This window comes from Schistocerca cancellata, chromosome 5 (genome assembly GCF_023864275.1).
Source record: "Schistocerca cancellata isolate TAMUIC-IGC-003103 chromosome 5, iqSchCanc2.1, whole genome shotgun sequence".
Taxonomy (NCBI): domain Eukaryota; kingdom Metazoa; phylum Arthropoda; class Insecta; order Orthoptera; family Acrididae; genus Schistocerca; species Schistocerca cancellata.
Genome location: NC_064630.1, coordinates 275,890,470 through 275,911,049, shown reverse-complemented (window position 1 = coordinate 275,911,049; position 20,580 = coordinate 275,890,470). Strand labels below are relative to the sequence as shown.

Genomic DNA, 20,580 nt, shown 5'->3' with positions numbered 1-20,580 from the left:
TTCTGAACGAGACTTTGGCGAAAATTTTTCTCCGTTTGAAAATCTTTGCGGCCGCTTCTTTAGTACATCAAATTCTGCACAGAAATTAGTCATCTTAGATTTAAAAATCTAGTCAGTTGCCGTGCTTCATTTCTGACTGTATCACTATTAGGCATAAGAGTAATATGAATATAAACATGACACGATACGTATATTCTTCCGCGTTTGCTGTTGTCTCACTCTAGTTTTGTAGTTTATTTGGCAGACAGGATTTAAATGAGATAGAAGCAAACACGAAAGAATACATGGCAAAATGTTTATATTCGTATTATTCTTATGGTGAAGAGAATACTGCATGTGATTCACATTTCATCAGGTTCCTATTAGCAACCGTCTCTTCTCACAGGTAGGAAAAAATTCAGAACGTAGAGTTGGCCATATTGACAAAAACCCCAGTATTACCAGTCGGATTTTCGTAGTACATTGAAATTCGAAGATGGACAATACGGAATTTGTATTTACTTCGTTGGATAATCTATGAAAATGCCGTTGTCGAAACTCGGGGCGGAGAAAAAAAGCTCGTCTTCCACCTTTTTTTTTTTTTAATTTATTTACTGACGCAGAGGTTTTGGCGCCAGGATTTATCTTTGTGCCTACAAAGGATGCCTGTGTAGCGTTACATATATTCGACGGCAGAAATTAGTTGTGGCGGCACCTATCAACATTTTTCAGAACTTCCGCTTGCTTTGCACTCGATTCTAAGCCGCAGGCGGTTTTTTGGATTACAAAAACCGGAAAAAAAGTGCGGCTTAGATTCGAGTAAATACGGTAGTTCTGAAATAATACAAAGTGTGTTCAGTTTACTTATCCACTGATCCACTACAACCAACCAGAGAAGTTACATACATGGTCTGGAATGGAAATATGACAAACATTACAAAGCACCTAAGTAGCTGCCATTCCATCATCAATCAAGGTGTAATCATTTTCTTTTTGAAAATTACTGTACAACTAAACATACCACAGCTACAAAAAATGCAAGGATACTAATAAGGATACAAATAGGGACAATGTAACTATACTAAAAAGTAATACTGAACAATGTGGTGTTAAACAGTGAAAAATGCCACTCTCATAAAATACAGGTAATTTAGATTAATTCAATGGATAAAGAATGACAAGATCATTTAGCCTTAAGTTGTGTTTCTTATTTATGGAGTCAAGATAATAATGCACACAGGGAAACATTTATCCACTTTGAGAAATGGTACACTGCATCAAAAAACAAGAAAGTAGGGGTCAAAAACATCTGGTACTATAGAGAACTGATTGTCAATGTGATGGAAGAAAGTCGAAGAAAAAAAAACTGGTTGTTGCATTCAGATCTCTTATTACTGACCAACTGTTGCAACAGTAAGGCTCAACATTTTGACTTCCAACATTTAAACAGAAAGTGCATTTAAAACTGCTGAACTTCAGCAAAGTTTCCCTACCCATGGGCTGATAATTCACTTCATCCTCCTCCATACCTCAGTCCATCAACCTCCCCCCCCCCCCCCCCCCCCTCCCCGTACATCTCTTATAACACAATCTCTCGATCCATCTCCTGCTCCCTCATCTCTCTGTCCTGATCTTCTTCCCCCTTCTATGTACCCATTTCCTCCCCCATTCTCTGTCCATTTCTGCCTCCTCCCTCTCTCTGACCTCATTTATTTTATTGCAAATGGAATCTTGATTGGGAATAGAAGTCAAAATGAATGGGTAAATCGGTTGGAATCATTAGTACATAGGGTATCAGAGAATCCTTTCCAGCTGCTTCATCTGTGAGGATAGTCACTTTAACAACAGCATTTTGCACAGTTTTAATCTACGAACAAGTAGGATTTTAAAGTTAGCCATAAACACAACTTTACTGCTTTCTGTTAAAAATTACTGTAAAAAGAAACCACAACTGATTTATGGGCCTTGGTGAAACTTCGTGAATCATTGACATTTGTTTGTGTGATTTGTGTATGTGATGCAGATAACAATAAATTTTGCTTTTAAAGTTGGGCTTAAATCTTATTCTTCGATAATCACTGCTCCAAATGATGTCATTAGGAAGAAACTGTTGTACTTCTGTATATTATGCAAGACATGCTTTGATTATGAGGTTCTTGGCAAGAAAGCAATGATGCCAGTGACTCTGGTGGTGGTGTCAGTTGTGGTAATTTGACTTTTCCGCTCACAAAACATAATCCTAGCAGTTTGCATTGAAACCACGAAGCATCGCAATGTTGACAAACACTAATCATTGTTGTGAAGTTGACCAATACATCTGTGATGTAATCTGCTCTTGGTTTGTATCTGAACATCAAACGATCAGTTCTGGCCATCTGTTTTGTTGACGTTCCAAATTATTTTGTGCATAAGCTCCAACTGAGCGAGTTGAATGTGACTGTATCCAAGTCCCACAGTCATAATGGAAAACACAACAGAAATTCTTATTCGATTTGCTTCCAAACACTGCTTACGCTCTTCATCGGTCTCAGTCTGACTGGCTCAATGATCATGTAGTTGGCTTGTGTTTCACTTACAATGACCAATATTTTGATGCATTTTATTTCAAAGAAATAAACCATGAACTGAAATCTACTTAATGTTTGTAACATACCAAACTGCCAAGAACTGATACGAATTCATTCTTCGCAACAAGCCAAAGATATGACCACCACCGACAACACAGTGAAATATCATTTTCAACTGTACTCTTTTTCGCAAAATGTTCAATGTGGAATTTGTTGTTGACTGTCACATTTCTCTCACTGAGATTTTCAAACAAAAATAATATCCAAATTTGACTTTTCCACCGGATTTTATATTTATGTGAACTGTTTCAAACCTGAAAACCAATAAGTGAAAACGAAAAATTGTCTAATATTCCAGGAAATCCACTGAAGATGCTTTGTTAACAAGGTGAAACCATGTCTGGGTGTATAAATAAAAATTAATGTGCAGCATGTGCAAACAGGCATTTTCTTGCTGATTACTAGTTTCTAGGCAGCTGCTACAAAATATGGCCACCACAAAAACTTGTTAAATAAATACACATTTTTAATCTAATTTGTTTAGATTTAGTGTATAATGTCTTGAAGGTTTTTTTTTTAAAAAAAGAAAGAAAAAAAGAGAAGAAAAGAAAAACCTTCTCTAGATTCTGCACAACGGTAGCTAAAGAAGGGACGATGTTATTGGAGTCCGAATGGCTTCTCTTGGAAGTAACTAAATTATTGTAGAACACTAACACATAAATGTACCTCAGAAAAGTTATTTAAAATTACATAAATGAAATGCAAGCAAAGCCTACATTTGGCCCAATACAACATATACAAAACTCGTTCAATAGCACCACTGCACTCTGGACTCTCAACAAATTGGAAAATGCCGAGTTAAACATTGTAACTGCACATAGCAACCAGCGAGAAAATGCAAGACATACAATTATTCCCCTGTAATAACAACAGTTCTCAACCCTCTCATTAACTGCCAAAGGTTATACAAGAGGGTAGTTAAGACCAATTATAATGTAATGGTCTGAGTTCACAATTGCAAACAATACCAAGCCACAGAAAGGAGCAACAGCAGAGCATCAGAAAACAATGGGAACATTAGTTCAGGAATTCATGAGTAGCCACTGCCACGTCTCAACAATGGTCAGAAGAATTGATTTTAAGCTATAAGAGAAGTCACTGACTTTGTAGACGTATTCAAAGCACAATAGGGATTTAACACTGTAAGCTTACAGTATCATTCTAACATGCATTTTAGCAGAAAACATGAAACAGTGGAGCCACTCACACTACAACAGTGAAGAAGCAAGGATGTTGCAATAGAACTGTGCTCATCATCCACTGCTGCATCAAAGTGACCTTGCAGATTGCTGCAAACAGCAGTCATTGCGTGAGAATTGGGCAGTGCCCACGTGATTGCAGTTCCAGCAATTGCTACCGCCAGCCAGATGTTGATGTTGCTGGTTTGAATATGGGATTTAATACTGTGAGCTTACAGTATCATTTCAACATACATTTTAGCAGAAAACATGAAACAATGGAGCCACTCACACTGAAGAGGTGAAGAAATATGCTGAAACATGGGGTAAATCTAACAAGGAGCACCACAATAAGATCTTACCCCTGGAGCTGCATGGTTTTGAGTATGAAAAATTATTGCGAGGGTTCTGCTGTGAAACTGATCAGCAGAGAAATGGTATACGAAATTATCACTGTTAAATTATGTTGTGCTTGTGTCTAATGGTGGCTTTTTTGTTTGAATATGACCATTCAAATGCTGAAATGCCTTATCCAGCAGGTGTTTCACTCCATGACAACTGTTTCATCTGAATCTACAAATCTTCTGTTAATGATAACAGTTTAAAATATATTCTGTTAGTTCAGCCATTTCAGTGCAGTAAGTGCTTTACTGTGCGCCAGTCACACTGTCTGCTTTCTTTTGTCTGTCACTACTGACTGGCTTCCAACCCTGTACTGCTGTGCTTTTACCACTGCAATGTCGCTGTGCGGTACTGAAAAGTTTACTGATGCTACTTGTTACTTGCTTATGTGAACTGAGCACAGGAGATACTTGCTTGCCAACAGTTTGTTTGAGCATGAAGGAGTAACCAAAAACATAAACCTCAAGTCTTATTGATATAAGATGCTTCCTCTCCTTCTAGTATATCCTCCAACATAAATTAGAATAACACTGGCACTGAGGGCAATTCTCAGCAAAACAGCAATTTAGAGCCTAGGTACTGACCTATAAACAAGTGGTTATGCATATTCCCTTAGGTCAGTCTTCACCATGTCATAACTTGCAAGCAATAGTGGCATATGATGGATGTGAGGGAGGGAATTTCTCTGTTTTGGTGAATGTAAAGGCCCTCAGTAGGTAAGTAAACTAATGTTTTAGCATGATCTGCTACCAAGTCACTGTTATCGCTTTTTTCGAATAGAAAACTGACATACCTAAATTTTTGCTTGTGAGTATTATCCACTTGCCACCACCGTCAGTCTTGACTACCGGAAAGAGGGATTCAATGATTCATGTTATTTTTTAAATATATGTATATTGCTCTACCCATGTACCAATAAATAATGCAACTCCTCAATCAAAGCCATCAGTTTCCAGGTTGTGACATCTAATGGCCGTGTTTCCATGGCCACTTTTATTTCCATCTCCTGCAGTGTGTTGTTAGCAGACGTACTTGAGAGGGAGGTGGCTTCAGAATGTTATAGTGAGGAAAAGGTTCGGGGGGGGGGGGGGGGGGGGGGGATGACATTACATTTTATTACTTTGAAAATTCTCACTTATTTCTAGGAATGACTGCCTCCAATTCTTCTCAACTGCATGTGAGGGGTAGCACAGTGGTTTAGTAAAGATTAGATTGTCTGGTTGTCAGTTTGTTAATGGAAAATTAACTGTTCTCTAGTAGTGGTGGCAATTTTGGCATTGTTTGCAATCTTTGGGGTGGGGTCTTTATAGGAAATTGAAGAAACAGAGTACCCAATCTTTTCTGTGTTACATCCTCATATAGCTCTTAAAGAGCAACAGAAGGGACAGCTCCAAAACCCAGCACAATACAAACGTGGCTGCAGTATATCTGTCTGACACATGTCCCCATGTCCACAGGAACAACCCCTTCATTTGAGCACATCTTAATTTCAACGGAAGTCTGTATTTGAGTCTTCAAGGCTTGCTGAGGCTTTCTTCATTTTTATGTGGTAGAGCAATTGTAGTAGTGTACTAAGAATATGGTCATGCTATATTCTAGGTTTATTCAGCTATGCTTTATCTATGGGCCCAAATACAGGAAAAATATACAATTCTGCAATCAATCAATGAAGAAAAATGGTGAAATATCAAGGTCAAAAAGGCATCTGGACCTTCTTAAACTACAGTGTGATTCATTCCCCCGTATACAAACTCTAGGATTTGATCAATGACAGGATATGGAACAAAAAAAGGTCTAATGAACTGATGTCCGGAAATGCATAGTTTTCATGCTAGAGACTATTTACTCAATCGTACACTGTTATAGGGACTGTGGTCTACAGGGTGTATACGTGGACATGAAAAAAAAATTCCCATATTTTTCCCGGATTTCCCGGTTAAAATTACTCTTTCTCCCGGATGAAGGTACACTTTTTCCGTGTTAAGTGACAGTATACTTTTCCTTGGAATTGTAAAACTTATCAATTGTTTGAATGGTTATGGTTTTATACACTGGCGTAGTACTTCTCGGCTCTTTAGAAAACCAAACTCAGTAAAAAACCAAAAACAAAACAAAAAAACCACGTTTTGGGAAGATCTTTGATGTGGAGCAACATGTACGCTGATATTTTCGTATCACGAAAGCGTAAATTTAAATTGAACCAAATGCCGCATGTTACTGTACGAGGCATTGAAATCAAGATTGCAATGCCCTTTTGTAGCCAGTCATAGCTCATGTCACGTAATTTTGTCAGCCGACGACAGAGGATATTCGAGCATAGGACACATGATGTGGTCAGGCAATAGCGATATCACTCTTAAGTAGGGCGTGCACACAAACAGGAAATGTTAATAGTTTAAATTATTATACATACTGTCACTACAAGAAAAGCCAAGATTTCACATATTATCTTGGTCTCTAAGATTAAGAAGCTTCAAGAGAAGCTAAGCTTTCACATATAATGTTGATCTTTTTTTGTGCGTGTTACACTTTAAGATACATCCCACAAATGTGCCAGCAAAATTTTTAATGAAGACATAAATGTCTTAATCACTGGGCTCGAAATTTTTCTAAATGTTTGTACTCAAAGACTTGATTTTTAAATGAGAGTCAAACACTCTGATTTAAGAAATTCATCGTATATTCTTGCACATAGTTCATCTTACACAAAAGGAAATTGACTTCGAAAATAACGCTTTTCAAACAACCATTCGCAATATTTTCCTGCGATCTGTTAGAAATAGGTTCATTTCAGTAGTTGCCAGAGAGCGCCAGATAACAGGCGTCACCACGCTTGCGCAGCTTCTAGGATGCTGGAAGCGCGTATGTTCGCAAGTGTAAGACATTTAAAGATCTTACATTATGTCATAAAAGAAACAAGGCATCAGAGGATACTCCAGAGCATCGGAATTTCGTGAACCATACTAAAACGCATAATTCGGCTTAAAGTGCACATTCGTATGTGCAGGTTCGGATGTACTGTATTATCTAACGTTTGGTTCTTCATTATGGCATAATGTCATACGTGCTAGAAGATGAAAACGTGCACTTTTGAAGTGCAGCGTACAGTTGAAACTAGCCAATAGTGTGGAATTGAACACTTCGTTTCAAATAAATTGACTGCATCATCAGGAAAGATTAATAAAAGCCAAATTTCTTTAGCAAATCGACAAAAATAACTTCATTGTTCTTCAAGGCTGTTAATACTTTACTGTCAGAAAAGTGGAAATAAAATAAAATCCGAAACTAATAACATATTTTAGCCTTCCGTACTCACGTCAATGTATTCACTTGATAGCTCCCGGCCACAGAAATCCATTTTGTTTTCACTTGACGTGAGAGCAATAAACGAAGAGGAAACAGCAAAATCATTAAACGTAAATGCCGGTCACGTGGAGATTATCCACTTTCCCATTCTAACTCAGACTGCTCTGTGCATAAAAAAAAAAACTAGCAATCAATATTGGATGAGGTAATTTGTAACCGGCAGAACAAGAACTCTTCAAAAAATTTGCACTCTTTATTGCCTATAGCTAATATCTCGCTTTTTTGCGTGACATAAAAGATACATAAGATACATGAAATCAGTAGAAGAGACAAGCAAGACAGTACACTTTTCTTCAGTCCGTGAGTCCCAGTATTTTTCTCTCCAACCTTGTTACAGCTTTACATGGCGTGCTTTCCTTTCTGGGAAAGAATCTATTACCTCACCAAAGGTCGTCACATGTTTGGCTACATGAAAAAAGAAATGTCTTTGTCTAATACTGAAAAAGCTGTTAATACAAACAGTGCCCAAGACTTGTGTGGTTTCTCTATCTGATTATGTGTATTTTGTCACAGTCTGCTAGATAACAAGAAATAGGCCTGTCTAATATTGCAGCTATTGTAGCACATACCAAATAAACGAGACTGTTTTGGCACAAATGGTCATTTTTATAACACGAGGAGAAAACTCACAAAGTACCAATATCAGATGCCTACTACAAGCAAAAAGTTTTATGTTCGGAAATAGTTTCACATTTCATTCATAAGCTCCAGCTTCTCAAGCATGAGATCGAAAAGTAGTAGTATGAAATTTTTATATAAATTTGGAATCGTCTTATTCTTCCATAATTTGTGTGATGTCCCCGTTTTTTCTCCTTCCTCGTTCTACCAAACAATCTTGTTATCACTAATTCTGTAACTTATGCTCCGGTTAACTTCGCTAACCCTGCCACAATCAACGGTTTAGTTATCTCGCGTTTATTCTCCGGCTAGGCGTTATTACGTGTTCATACAATGTGTTTTCCGCGCTACTCAGGCGGCTGCTACCGGGGACAGTACAACTGGTCCTTATTAGTATAGAGGTCTGGCTAAAAATTTTCTATAAAAATTTCATTTTCCTGGATACACCAAGGAGAAAATACGTAATCTTTCTTACCTATCATTCCTGTTAGTCGTTTATTTCCACTCTGGTAGTCTGAATCTATGAATTTCGCTGGTAATTATATCAACGCTGATCTTTCGCAAACACAGTCACCCACATAAACAAACAGGGATTGCCATTCCGCCGTTCGGCTTTATTCCGCTCAGCTCGTATAGCCCCGTCCCCTTCTATCTGCAGGAAAGTTTATTTCTAGATGCGAAGGGATTCCCCTGGCAGATACACTACACATGCATTCAAAATTCAACTTATGATTCATTCAGAAATATGTTCTAAAATGTTAAAAAACCAACAGGGATGCGTTTCAAAATCACATGAATAATCGACAGTCCAACGAGCGCTGGATACTAGGTGCTTTGTGAAACAAGGTTTTTACCCTCAAGAATATGAATTTGGCGGCCCCCTCCCATTACCTGAAATTGCCGCCCGGGGTAGATACCCCGGTGAATCTGGCAACTTGCACGCGCCAGTAAAATTTTTCCGGGTAGCATTTTGCTGCTGCTGCTGCTTCTTATACAGATAACAGTCACACTTCTGTAGCCAGAAGCGGGAGAAGGTATTACACATGCGCGACTCAACTGCGCATGCGCGCATGAGCCCGCCCGCAACTGCTCAACAAATCTAAAGTAAACAGTTGTGACGTCACACTCATCGGAGGCGGAGGCAATTTGTTGTTATGAAGCACTGAACAGTCTTCTTAAGGCCTTTAACACATTTTGCTGTTGGCAGACGCTTGTACGAGCACTGTGTTTAGTTGTTGTATATGGCGCATTTCCTTTGCAACTTAAGTTTTATTTTCGTTTTTTTTTTTCTCTCGTTCTTGTTTTATTTCTGCAGTAGTGGGATACATAATATCCTTTGTTAGAGTATTGTTTCTTACCAGTCAAAATTACAAAAATTTGACTGGAAGCTAAAACAAAAAAAAATTCCCGGAAGTCAAAAAAATTTCCGGTTTTATCCCGCATGAAAAAAATTCCCGGGTTTCTCCTGGATCTCCCGGGTTGTAGACACCCTGGGTCTAAGACACGCTGTACCATGGAGCCACAATTACAGTATATGTTGAAAATGGTTTCCATGCACCTCAAAGCATGCCTGTAGGCACTGTAGCATGTGCTGTGTCTCACACTCACATCGGCCAGGTAGCAGCCAAACAGTGTCAAAGGCAGCATGAATATGTTGCTACAGTGTTTCCACATCTGGAATGGGCTCTGCACGTGCAATACTTTTGAGATGGCCACATAACCAGAAATCACATGGGTTGAGATCTGGTAATAAGCTGGCCATGTAACTGGACCCCCTCATCCTATCCATCAATCAGTGAAGACACAATTGAGGTGCATCTGGGCGTTAACAGCAAAGTGGGCTGGAGCACCATCATGTAGCACCCACATAACCCTTTGAATCATCAATGGCACTTCTTCCAGCAGGGGATGCAAAGTCACCCACAAGAAATACCGATAGTTCCAGCCTGTTAGGTGATGTGGAAGGAAGACTGGTCCAAAAATACAGTCGCCAAATTTTTCCAGCCCACACATTCCGGCTGCACCAATGCTGATGAATCGCTGCTACCATACCAGGGCATTTTGCATATCGTCCCAAAGATGACTGTTATGAAAGTTGAAGATACCATTCTGCATAAAGGTGGCCTCATCTGTGAATAGGCTGGATGACACAAATCCTGGAAACACGTGACAAGACTGCTACCGTTGTGGAACATCTGTCACCAGTAAGCCCTGTACACGCTGTCAGTGACAAGTGTAGTAATAGTTGTCATGGAGAGTGTTTTACACAGTTGTCTGGCATATCCTGTACTGGTGGGCCAACTGCCTGGTACTGACACAGCGGTCACCTTCCATGGTGTTAATTATATTTCCCTCCAAGTCTGGTGTCCAATCATTTCGGGTACATCCTTCATGATTTCCTGCTTCCTGAAACAGTCCTGTCTCAGACAAACTGCGAAACACTCTTGCAAACATTGAATGTTGTGGTGTCTGTTGGTGGGGTAAGTCTCCTGATACAACCTTGCTGCATGCTGCCATTTGCCTTTCCGTAAGGAAACACCATGTCAGCAAGCTCTTGAGTCAAATATGCAACCACTGCGTACAACTCTGTATCACATACTCCACAAGATGAGTCAACAAGAGAAGTGAATCGAACACAACATTACCAATTACTACGGCAGGAGAGGGCACTAGGGCATGACATATGCGGAACAGTACCACCCTCTAGGAGGAAACCACGCATACCATAATGGTGGCTGCATGGTAAAGTGCATATTAGACCACAGTTTCTGTAACAAAGTACGATCAAATAAGTGGTCTCTAGCATGGAAACCACGCATTTCCGGACGTAAGGTCATTAGACCTATTTGGACCTTATCCTCTAATCGATCAATCCCTACAGTTTGTACATGGTGGGAAAAATCCCTCTGTACATGGTTCTTAAACTATATGGGGTGTACACCTGAGCAACATCTACACATAGTTACGATTTCTGCAGTCCAGTTGATATGTCTACACAATAATACACCAAGTCATCGAGATAAAGACCATTTTGGTTGAGTTCTACACTGTTAAGAGTTGGTTATTTCAACCAATTTTATAGTTATTTTCAAAAAAATATTGATTGGATAACTATCACCCCTTTAAGATACCCTAAACTTGGTGCACTCTCTGTCAAATTGATTTCTTGGGGCACGACACATTCTCACACTCAACTACTCAGCCCCAATCTTGCCCCATCTTTGACAAATTTCTGTGGACTCTTTAACAAATAAAAATAAAATATAATAATAATATAATAATAATAAATTGTAATAATAATAATAATAATTGTTTGGATAAGTAATTGAGAGATTAAAGTTTGATTTGCCTTTAAGACTGGAACTGAATTTCTTAATTTTTCATAAAATCTTACATAGCATTGTTCATTGAGGTCACACAATAAAATAAATGCAATTTACGCCATGAATTTATCGAGCTTTGAACATCTGAAGATGTACGGAACGTAGCCAGGGCTCATTATATATTTTTTGTAGACTAAGTCTGATATCTGACCTCAGCTTCAATCATGACAATGGGGTGACTAAAACTACTAAAACAGAGAAAAGCATACAATTAAATAAAACATGTATTCATTTCAACATATACATTACGATATGAATGACACTTACGTAAAATTCTAGGTAAATAATTGCAGATAATTCACAAATGAAAGCGACTTATTAATTCTGCGCCTCTTTTCTGCAAATAACTATCAATATGGCTAACTGTGGAGCCACATAAAATATTATGTCCTTCTACGACAACGAATGACATAAAAAGTGCTGATGCCTACTGGCTGCGACAAGAAAGCGGTGTTAATTCCTTTCTTTTTGCTTTCTCTTGTCTTAAAAAATCGATACATATAATCTAAATTCAGTAAATTAAATATCGTCTGTGCTCGAGTGCAAATGGTTCCTTACAACTCTTAAAAATCTTCAAAATACTAAATGGATACAGTCATTTTAGATGAAGTTTAAGTTTTGTGTGCATATTATTAAATTTAGTTCTTGGAATATGATGAGATCCGAAATTCACAGTAGTAGTTACATGAAAACTTGACAATTTTAGAATCTTGTCCCTTTTGGGCAAAATTCACAGCCATGTACCTGTCTGTATATGATCAAACATACAATTTTTCCATGTGCTGACGTATAAATCATATAATCTTACCAGATTGTTCATGGTTTTCTTCAACAATATGTGTTTCTGGTGGAACTGAATTTCTTACTGCTTCTTCCTTAACACACATTTCCATGCTCTCAGGGGCTGACGAACTTTCCCCACCATTTGTATCTGGAAAAGAATAATATGCTGAAGTTGACAATTCTTAAAAATGCAGTAACAAAACTGCACCCAACTTTAATGTCAGAGTAAGGTAGTTGTTCTTAGCATAGCCAGATTTATGAGCCAACTATCCTTTTGTTCTGCCTTTCAACCCATAATCAAAATCAGTTTTCATTGATTCCATATTTTGTATATTATGTTTACAGCAATCATAGCTTATTTCAAATTTCATAAAATAAGGGAAAGGCAACCACTCACCTACAGTGGACCAATGCATGGAGCACAGTTACATATACTATAAAACAGTATCCACACTAGCTTTCAAGCACTTGCTCTTTTCCTAGCATTAGTACACACATTCACACATACAACCACACGGACACCCAAACACACACTCCTATAGCTCACAGCAAGACTTGTGAGTGTGTATTTGGGTGTCTGTGTGTGAATGTGTGTATTTATTGCTAAAGAAAGTGTTAGTGCTCAAAAGCTAGTGTGAATGCTGTTTTCTGTTACATATTACTTTGCTTCATGCATGTGCAAGTGGTAGCCTTTTCTTTATTTTATGTATCGGTCCGTCCAGAAATTTCCATTAATGTTATTTTAAATTCCAATTTTGCTTCTTCTACATCTACTATTCCTAATACAATCACCTCCATATCATCATCTCCAGTTTCACAGCTTGTGCCGGAATTCACTTAATAATTTCTGATTTCATTGACACAGTAATTGGTATATGTCGTGTTATGAACATATAACATAAATGTTAAATGTGTAATTAAGAACATTAATCCCCTTCCAGTTTTTAAGAATTTCCAAGCAAAGAAATAATTTATATTTTACATTTACCTGTACATCCATTGCAAACCACTGGAAAGTGCATGGCGGAGTAGTACCACACATCAGAGTATCTTACTGTTCTATTTGCATAAGGGGTGAGGAAATACTGACTGCTTAACTACCTGTGTGTGTGTGTGTGTGTGTGTGCTGTAATTAGTCTGATCTTGTCTTTGTGGTTCCCAGAGGACAGTACATATGGGGCTGCATTGCACACCTAGTTTCCTCAACTATGATTCTTGAAACTTTGCGAGTAGGTTTTCATGGGATAGCTGATCACTATCCTTCAAGTGATTGCCAGTTCCAGTTTTGTAGCACTCTCCTGTTGGTCACAAAAAAACTTTCACCATCTGTACTGTCCCTCTTTGCATACACTCAATATTTTCTGTTAATTCTACCTCCTGTGAGTCCCATAAACCTGTGCAATATTCTATAATGGACCACATGAGAGTTTTTTAAGAATTCTCCTTTGCAGACTGTATTTTCTTAATGTCCTACAGATGAGCCAAAGTCTGCCATACGTTTCGTCTATAACTGAGTGTGTATTATTCCACTTCATATCTCCACAAATCATTACGTCACAGGTATTTTACTGATTCCAATTGTGACTATTAGTATTATAGTTATAAGATATCGTGATCCTACATTTTGCAATGTGCACAGTTCATTTCTGAACATTTAAAGCAAGTCGCCAAACTTTGCAACACTTTAAAATATCACCAAGCTCTGACCAAATATTAAGCAACTTTTTTCAGATAGTACATCATTACAAATAACTGCATCATGTGTAAAAAGTTGAAGGTTACTTTTAATATCGTCTGGCAGGTCACCTATACACAACATGAACATCAGCACTTCCCTGGAGCACTCCTGAAATTACTTCAACATCTGCGAAAGCAGGATAATGTGTCCTGCCAACCAAAAGTTTCCAAATCCAGTCAGCAGTCATCAATTTTGTTTGATATCCCATATAATCATTCTCTTGTAAATAAGCACTGATGAGGTACTGAGTCAAATGATTTTTGGAATTCAAGAAATACTGCATCTACCTGATTTTAGGACATGATAATCTAATAAAATACAGTAATTTGATTTTATCTTTTTCTCTCTGCTTCTGTGATGCAACTGGATCTTCTGTCACTTCAGTTTCTTCTAATACTATAAGCTAAAATTCTGAATGCAGCTTCTAAAACATGTCTGCCTGAACCCAATAACCACAGGAATTAGTCTGCATCGGATTGTGACCAACCTTATAGTCTGCTCATGCATCTTTTCTTAAATCTTCATATTGACCAACTAAAATAATATGACTACTTCTATTTCTGTTCTTGTTATTTCTTATTTTTCCAGCACTCCATTTTCTCCCCATGTTATCTTTTCCTTTCTTTTGTCTATGTGATTACCCATTTTTTATTTCTTCTTCCCTGAAAGACTTCTAAATTTACTAGTTTATTCTTAATATGGTTTCTTTCTGTTATTTCTGATACTTCGATACTGTATCTTTCCAGTTCTTTTCTTATTTGTGTAATCCTTACTACTGTCAATTTCTTTTCCCAAAAATATTTGTTTTGTTAACCTATTCTCATTAATTTACTAGGTGTGTTCAAAGAAGATTCATCTTTGCTTTATATATACTAAGAAGGTATCATATCCTAAAGAACAGATACCTTCTTAGTATATATATAGTTAAGGCTCACCGGCCACTTGACCATCTTCTTCTTCTGTGCGAATGCACAAACAGAGCCCACCTCTTATGGGAATCGGCAACGCGCCGCGAGTAATGAGTATAATGGGCAGGGGCACTATGAATGTAGTGCGGGACAATACGTTGAGAATGTGGGTTTCACGGGAGGCGTGCCAGAGATAAATCCCTGCATTTGCGCTATTCTCTATGTCCTCGGTGGGTCAGATGGATAGCGCGTCTGCCATGTAAGCAGGAGATCCCGGGTTCGAGTCCCGGTCGGGGCACACATTTTCATCTGTCCCCGTTGACGTATGTCAACGCCTGTAAGCAGCTTGGGGTGTTCATTTCATTGTAATTTCATCTTTGCTTTGCCATTACTTCTGACAATTTTTCTATATTTTTGTATATCTCCTTGATACTTCTCATCTTCCAAAAATATGCAGCTTGCACTGCACTCATCATTTTCCTGAAGGTCTTTCTTTCCGGTACATCTATTCTATGCAGCTTCAATTCATTCTTAAGCATTCAAATTCATATAAATGTTCTGCTCTTACCACTGCGGTAAAGTGTTTTAGTTTTGTTTTCCCAGGTATGTATTTCTTCTTGTACAAATATTTTTTGTTCTAGTAAACCATAAGCAGTTTTCATTTTGTTAACTTTACATCTACTGCGAATTTTTCTAGTACATTATGCTGCGTGGTTTCGCCTTATTATTGTTTTAATCATCATCATTTTTACTCAACTGCAGCCTATGATTATTGTAGTAATACCACCCAAAAGATTCTTCTAGAATAACACTAATATAATACTTCACAACTGCCTGAAGTGGCCCATTCAGGTCCTTGTTCAATCTCTTCACAGAAGAATTAATCCAGGGCTGGCCATAGCACAACAAAATGTCTGCAAAGCCTACATCAGAGTCTTCAGCGGCAGCTCTTGGACACCAATCGTGGTAAAATCCACCCTTTCATTTGAGTTACTTTTACCTAAACCACAATAGGCTTTTCATTCAAAAATATGTTCCACATAAAATATCATCATCATTTGCATGTTATCAGCAACACAACTGTTGACAGTTTCTCTCAAAAAGCTTCAATTATTTTGAATTAAGTTGCCAATGTTAAGTAACAAAGTATATCTTTCTCTTCTTGTAACTTAGACCCCCCGATTACGAAACAATTCATGTTTTTTTATAAGTTCTGTCCTACAATTAGGTTGCTGATGGCTCGGATTATACAGTATCTCCTAATGTGAATGCATGCACTTATCAACATGTAAAGTGGTATTAGAAATATCCACTTTTTTTTCTCTGACGTATATTCTGATAATATTTTAATACTCAAGAGATTTTCATTTCAAATTAAGCATTTTATAGAAACTTTATCATTCATCTAATACAGAATTTTGTGTTTCTGACCTAAGTATGCTTCAGTGATGAATCTGTATTCAGTACAATGGAGGAATCTGTCAGTAAATCTGGAGGAGACCAGGAGAAGTATTCAAGACAGAGTGTATTCAACAGCAAACAAAACATCCAACATCAACAATGGTCAGGAGTGAGACGTCTATTAGAGGAACAGGCAAGCTGTACACTGCTGATGGCACAATGGAGCAGCATCAGTACAAAGAAATTCGGTGAAACCAATGAAATCAGTGAAAGGTTCTCAAATGATGATAGGCTCTGCATGCATGCCGTTGCACTGTGTTGTAAAGCAGAGTTTCCAGATTTTTGGAAGAAAAACAGCAAAGCTTTAAGCCTGGCTTGGGAACAGACCTGACATGAACCACATAGAAATCTGATGGGCAACTGTGAAGAGAAATATTCCAACAAAGGAAGGACCAGAAGAAAAAATTAGTGTATTTCAGCACAAAAAGCTTGTAAAAACTCGGCAAGGAGAATATCAAAGATAACACAAATGTCACTAAATAATAAGGGACTGTACAGGGGTTGGAAAAAATATGGAATCACAGTGAGAAATGCCTGCTTGAACATAAATACAGATGCTAGTCCAATTTTCTGAAGGTTGCACTGTCGTACTTGACCATGAATGGCACATGTTGCAAGTGTCATTTGTGGTCAGAACAGTGTTCTGTGTAGTTGTGAGTGCATTATATCAGAGCTCATGGAAAAATTGTTGGTGTTCATATGATGGGTGTTTCCCTAACCAACTTGACCAAAGATTTTGGTCATGAGGCAACATATAGGGAAAGCAGAAAAACATCATCCACCTACGTCACAATGCCGCTGAAAGTGTGTGTGTTGATATATCATACCAGACGGTAATTGACGAGGACACTGATGAAAAAGAAGAGGATGGTAGCAGCAAAAGTCACCGCAAAACTTTTGTCACACTCGCAAGCCCTGTCAGCACCAAAACAACATGAAGGGAGGTACAAAGCAGGGAATTGAAGGGCGGGCTGGAATTTCAAAACTACTTATCAGGATGCAAATGCCTGTAACAGGAAAATGTGGTGCCAGAGCCACAAAACCTGGACTATTTGGCAAAGGAAGAAAGTAATTTGGCCAGATGACTCTTGTGTCACACTGTTTCCAGCTTCTAGTCAAGTTTACATCCAAAGAGTGAAACATGGTGAGGGGTTGTTGATTCCATGGACCCCATGCCCACTCTGCAAGGCTGCATTACTACCGCAGCTTATGTGACCATTTTAGCTGATTCAGTCCATCCCATGGTACAATGTCTGTTCCTCAATGGTGATGCTGTGTTCCAAGACAACATGACCCCTGTTCACACAGTTTGCATCATCCAACACTGGTTCTGTGAGCAAGAGGATGAATTTCTGCATCTTTCCTGGTCACCACAGTTACCAGATCTCAATGTTATCGAGCTTCGTGGTCTACTTCGGAGAGAAGGGCGTGTGATCCATATCCACCTCCATCGTTATTGTTATCTGAACGTGCCACTACTTAGCAGGAAGACTGATATAAGATTCGCTTGGAAGCCATACATAACCTGTATTTATTCATTGCAAGAGGACCTGAAGCTGTTTTGAATGCCAAAGGGTTTCCTACACTGCACTGGGCATGGAAATGTGTTGTGTTTTTGGTGTTTCCACATTTTTGGCCATTCCCTATACATTAACTATTAATTGCAACAATTGCTATTCAAATAATTTCAAGCAAAGTCTGTATTTTTAAGACTTGTTTTGTTCTGTGTGGTTATGTTATTGTTCCAAAGGGCACCGTTTAACTGTTTTATGGCCCCTGTGCCCTGGCCAATTTTATTGTTTATATTAGCTACAGTTATAACATTTGACAACTATGCTACTATCAAGTATTTAAAGTAACAATATCAGCACCCACTTGCATGTAATTAACAATATTTTCTCCCTCCTTCAGATATGCTTACAGTAATTCTCCGTTTTTTATATTCTTCTTTTAATGTGTGAAGCACATAAGTAGCATGTTCCTCATCCACAGCTGCATCAGTAAAAATCTCATCATCTATGGGGATACCTATTCCTCCACATTTTCTTTTCCACAGTTTCAAAGCCTCCTCAAGCAGCTGGTTCTTTATCACCTCACATCAAACTCTTGAGATGGACGATTTCTGATTTTTAACAGTGCCATACAGTCTTTGTAGAACAATTTGACAGCTTTCACATAGCTTGATGACACACATTATCAATCAGACTTGCCCACAACTTGTTTTGTGGAAATGTGTCTTAAGCTTCTTGAAGGTCTCCAAAGACACCTCCTACCTGCTCTTTTCTGAACTACATTTTTGAGGATAATTACTGTATCGGCATTGGAGAGACCAGATATGAATTCATTTTATTCTTCAGATTCAGTTATTTCTTCTTCTATCCTCTTTTTTTAGTATACAAGTGTAGATTTTGCCATGGGTGGCATTAATACCACAATAGTTTGTACAATCTCTCCTGCTTCCCTTCTTAAATGACACAAACAGCCCTCAGGGGCTCAGCATTCATTTGCTGGGACAGGCTGGGCACCCAGGGGATCCTGAGCTAGAGTCTAATACGCACTGCTGGCCCTAGTCACCATAAGCTGTGGGTCAATCTCAAGGTCTGCTGTGCACTGAGAAGATGCATGGCCGTTTAGGTGGAACAATCGTTAGCAGGCAATCTCTGTGGGATCTTTTGCATCTCAACTGTGTAGTGTATAAGGCTTACCTAGGCATGCAAGGCTCTGTCTAGGTGGACTTTTATTTCCCTAGCTGTTCATGGGACCAAGATGTAACCCTTGAAGTTTCCTCTTCTTCCTCCCAGCAAAATGGATGGGTTGCTGGGTAGTATCGAGACCCGACTAACAACAGGGCTTTTGTAGCCAGTCCTCCAGACTCAGGATTTAAAGAGATTTCTTCATTCAATAGTAACAGAGAGCTGGGCAGAATGTGTTTGTGATTGTGAAATGTAAGGAGGGCCGCTTTGAGAAGGTTTTCATATTTTTATATTCAAAATGGTTTAGAGGGAGTCACAGGTGTGTTGAAATCAGTCAGGTGATTGCAAAATGAACACTGTAGGTTTAAACTGCTAGTTCGCAACAAGCGACAAACCTCCAGGAAGATGCCTTGAGAAATATGGCACAGAAACGGAGATCCGCACCACCTTGAATTGACGTACAGGGAGGAACCGAAAGTGAGAGCTCAAGAAGAGACCTTTTACTGAAAAGGGTGGATGCGGATCTTGTAAAATCTGACTCCTCCATCCTTACCTGCAATAGCACAAAACTCCCACAGCATATCAAGACAGGTTTCCTTTGTCTAAGTGTGTGGCCCTACATCCCCAACCCAATGTGCTGTTTGAAATGCCAGTGCTCTGGGCACACCGCCTTAGGATGTGAGGGTGAAGCCATTTGTGGCAGATGTGGTGAGGCTGCCGATGAGAGAGCTGGCTGCTCCTCTCCTCCAAGGTAAGTGAATTGTTCTGGGGATCACCCAGTCTGGAGTACGGGCTATGCTATCTTCCTCGAAGAAAGGAAGATACAGGAAATTAAAACATCAAAATGAATCCCGTATGGTGAAGCCAAGAAGATCTGTCAGGTCATGCATCCTCCCACATTCACTACATCTTTTGCTTCGGCCCTTAAAGAAGCCTATTTCACACTAAACACTTCTACACAAACAAAGGTTGCTAATGTTAGTACTAGTACCGTGTTTGTCACTGCATCTGTCAAGCTGCAATTGTTGTAGATCCCATAGCCCTCCCAAGAACATTGGACAAAGCCACAGTCATCACCCTTGTGAAACTCCCATCAAAGGCAGAAGTGGTAAAAAATCAAGTGCTGGCTCCACTACTGCTGCAGTAACTCCTACAAAGCCCTCTCGGACCAAAATGGCAACCCAGGTGAAAACAGGCAGAAGACTGCAGACCTTGTCGGTGTCATTCGACTTGACAGTTATACTGCTTCCGCTTCATAGCCAATGGACTGTGAAGTCTGTTCACTGCAACCATCTTGCCCCAAGGCTGAACCTCCACCTGTTGCGCGTTCCCCACCTTGGTGGAAAGACAAGTTAAAAGTGCAATCCCATGATAAAAGGCTCCCATACTACAGTGAAACATAAATGGGTTCTGATCTCATATGGAGGAACCAAAACTCCGGGCA

General features: G+C 38.9%; 1 protein-coding gene across 2 annotated transcripts in view; it reads right to left on the bottom strand.

The window, feature by feature from the left end:
- The window catches only part of LOC126187659 (INO80 complex subunit D-like), a 158,209-nt gene that overhangs the window by 24,108 nt on the left and 113,521 nt on the right, over positions 1 to 20,580 (bottom strand). For both annotated transcript variants that reach the window (XM_049928875.1, XM_049928876.1), the window contains one exon: positions 12,362 to 12,484. In XM_049928875.1, the coding sequence (XP_049784832.1) occupies positions 12,362 to 12,484 (123 nt within the window). The remainder of the gene's footprint in view (positions 1 to 12,361; positions 12,485 to 20,580) is intronic.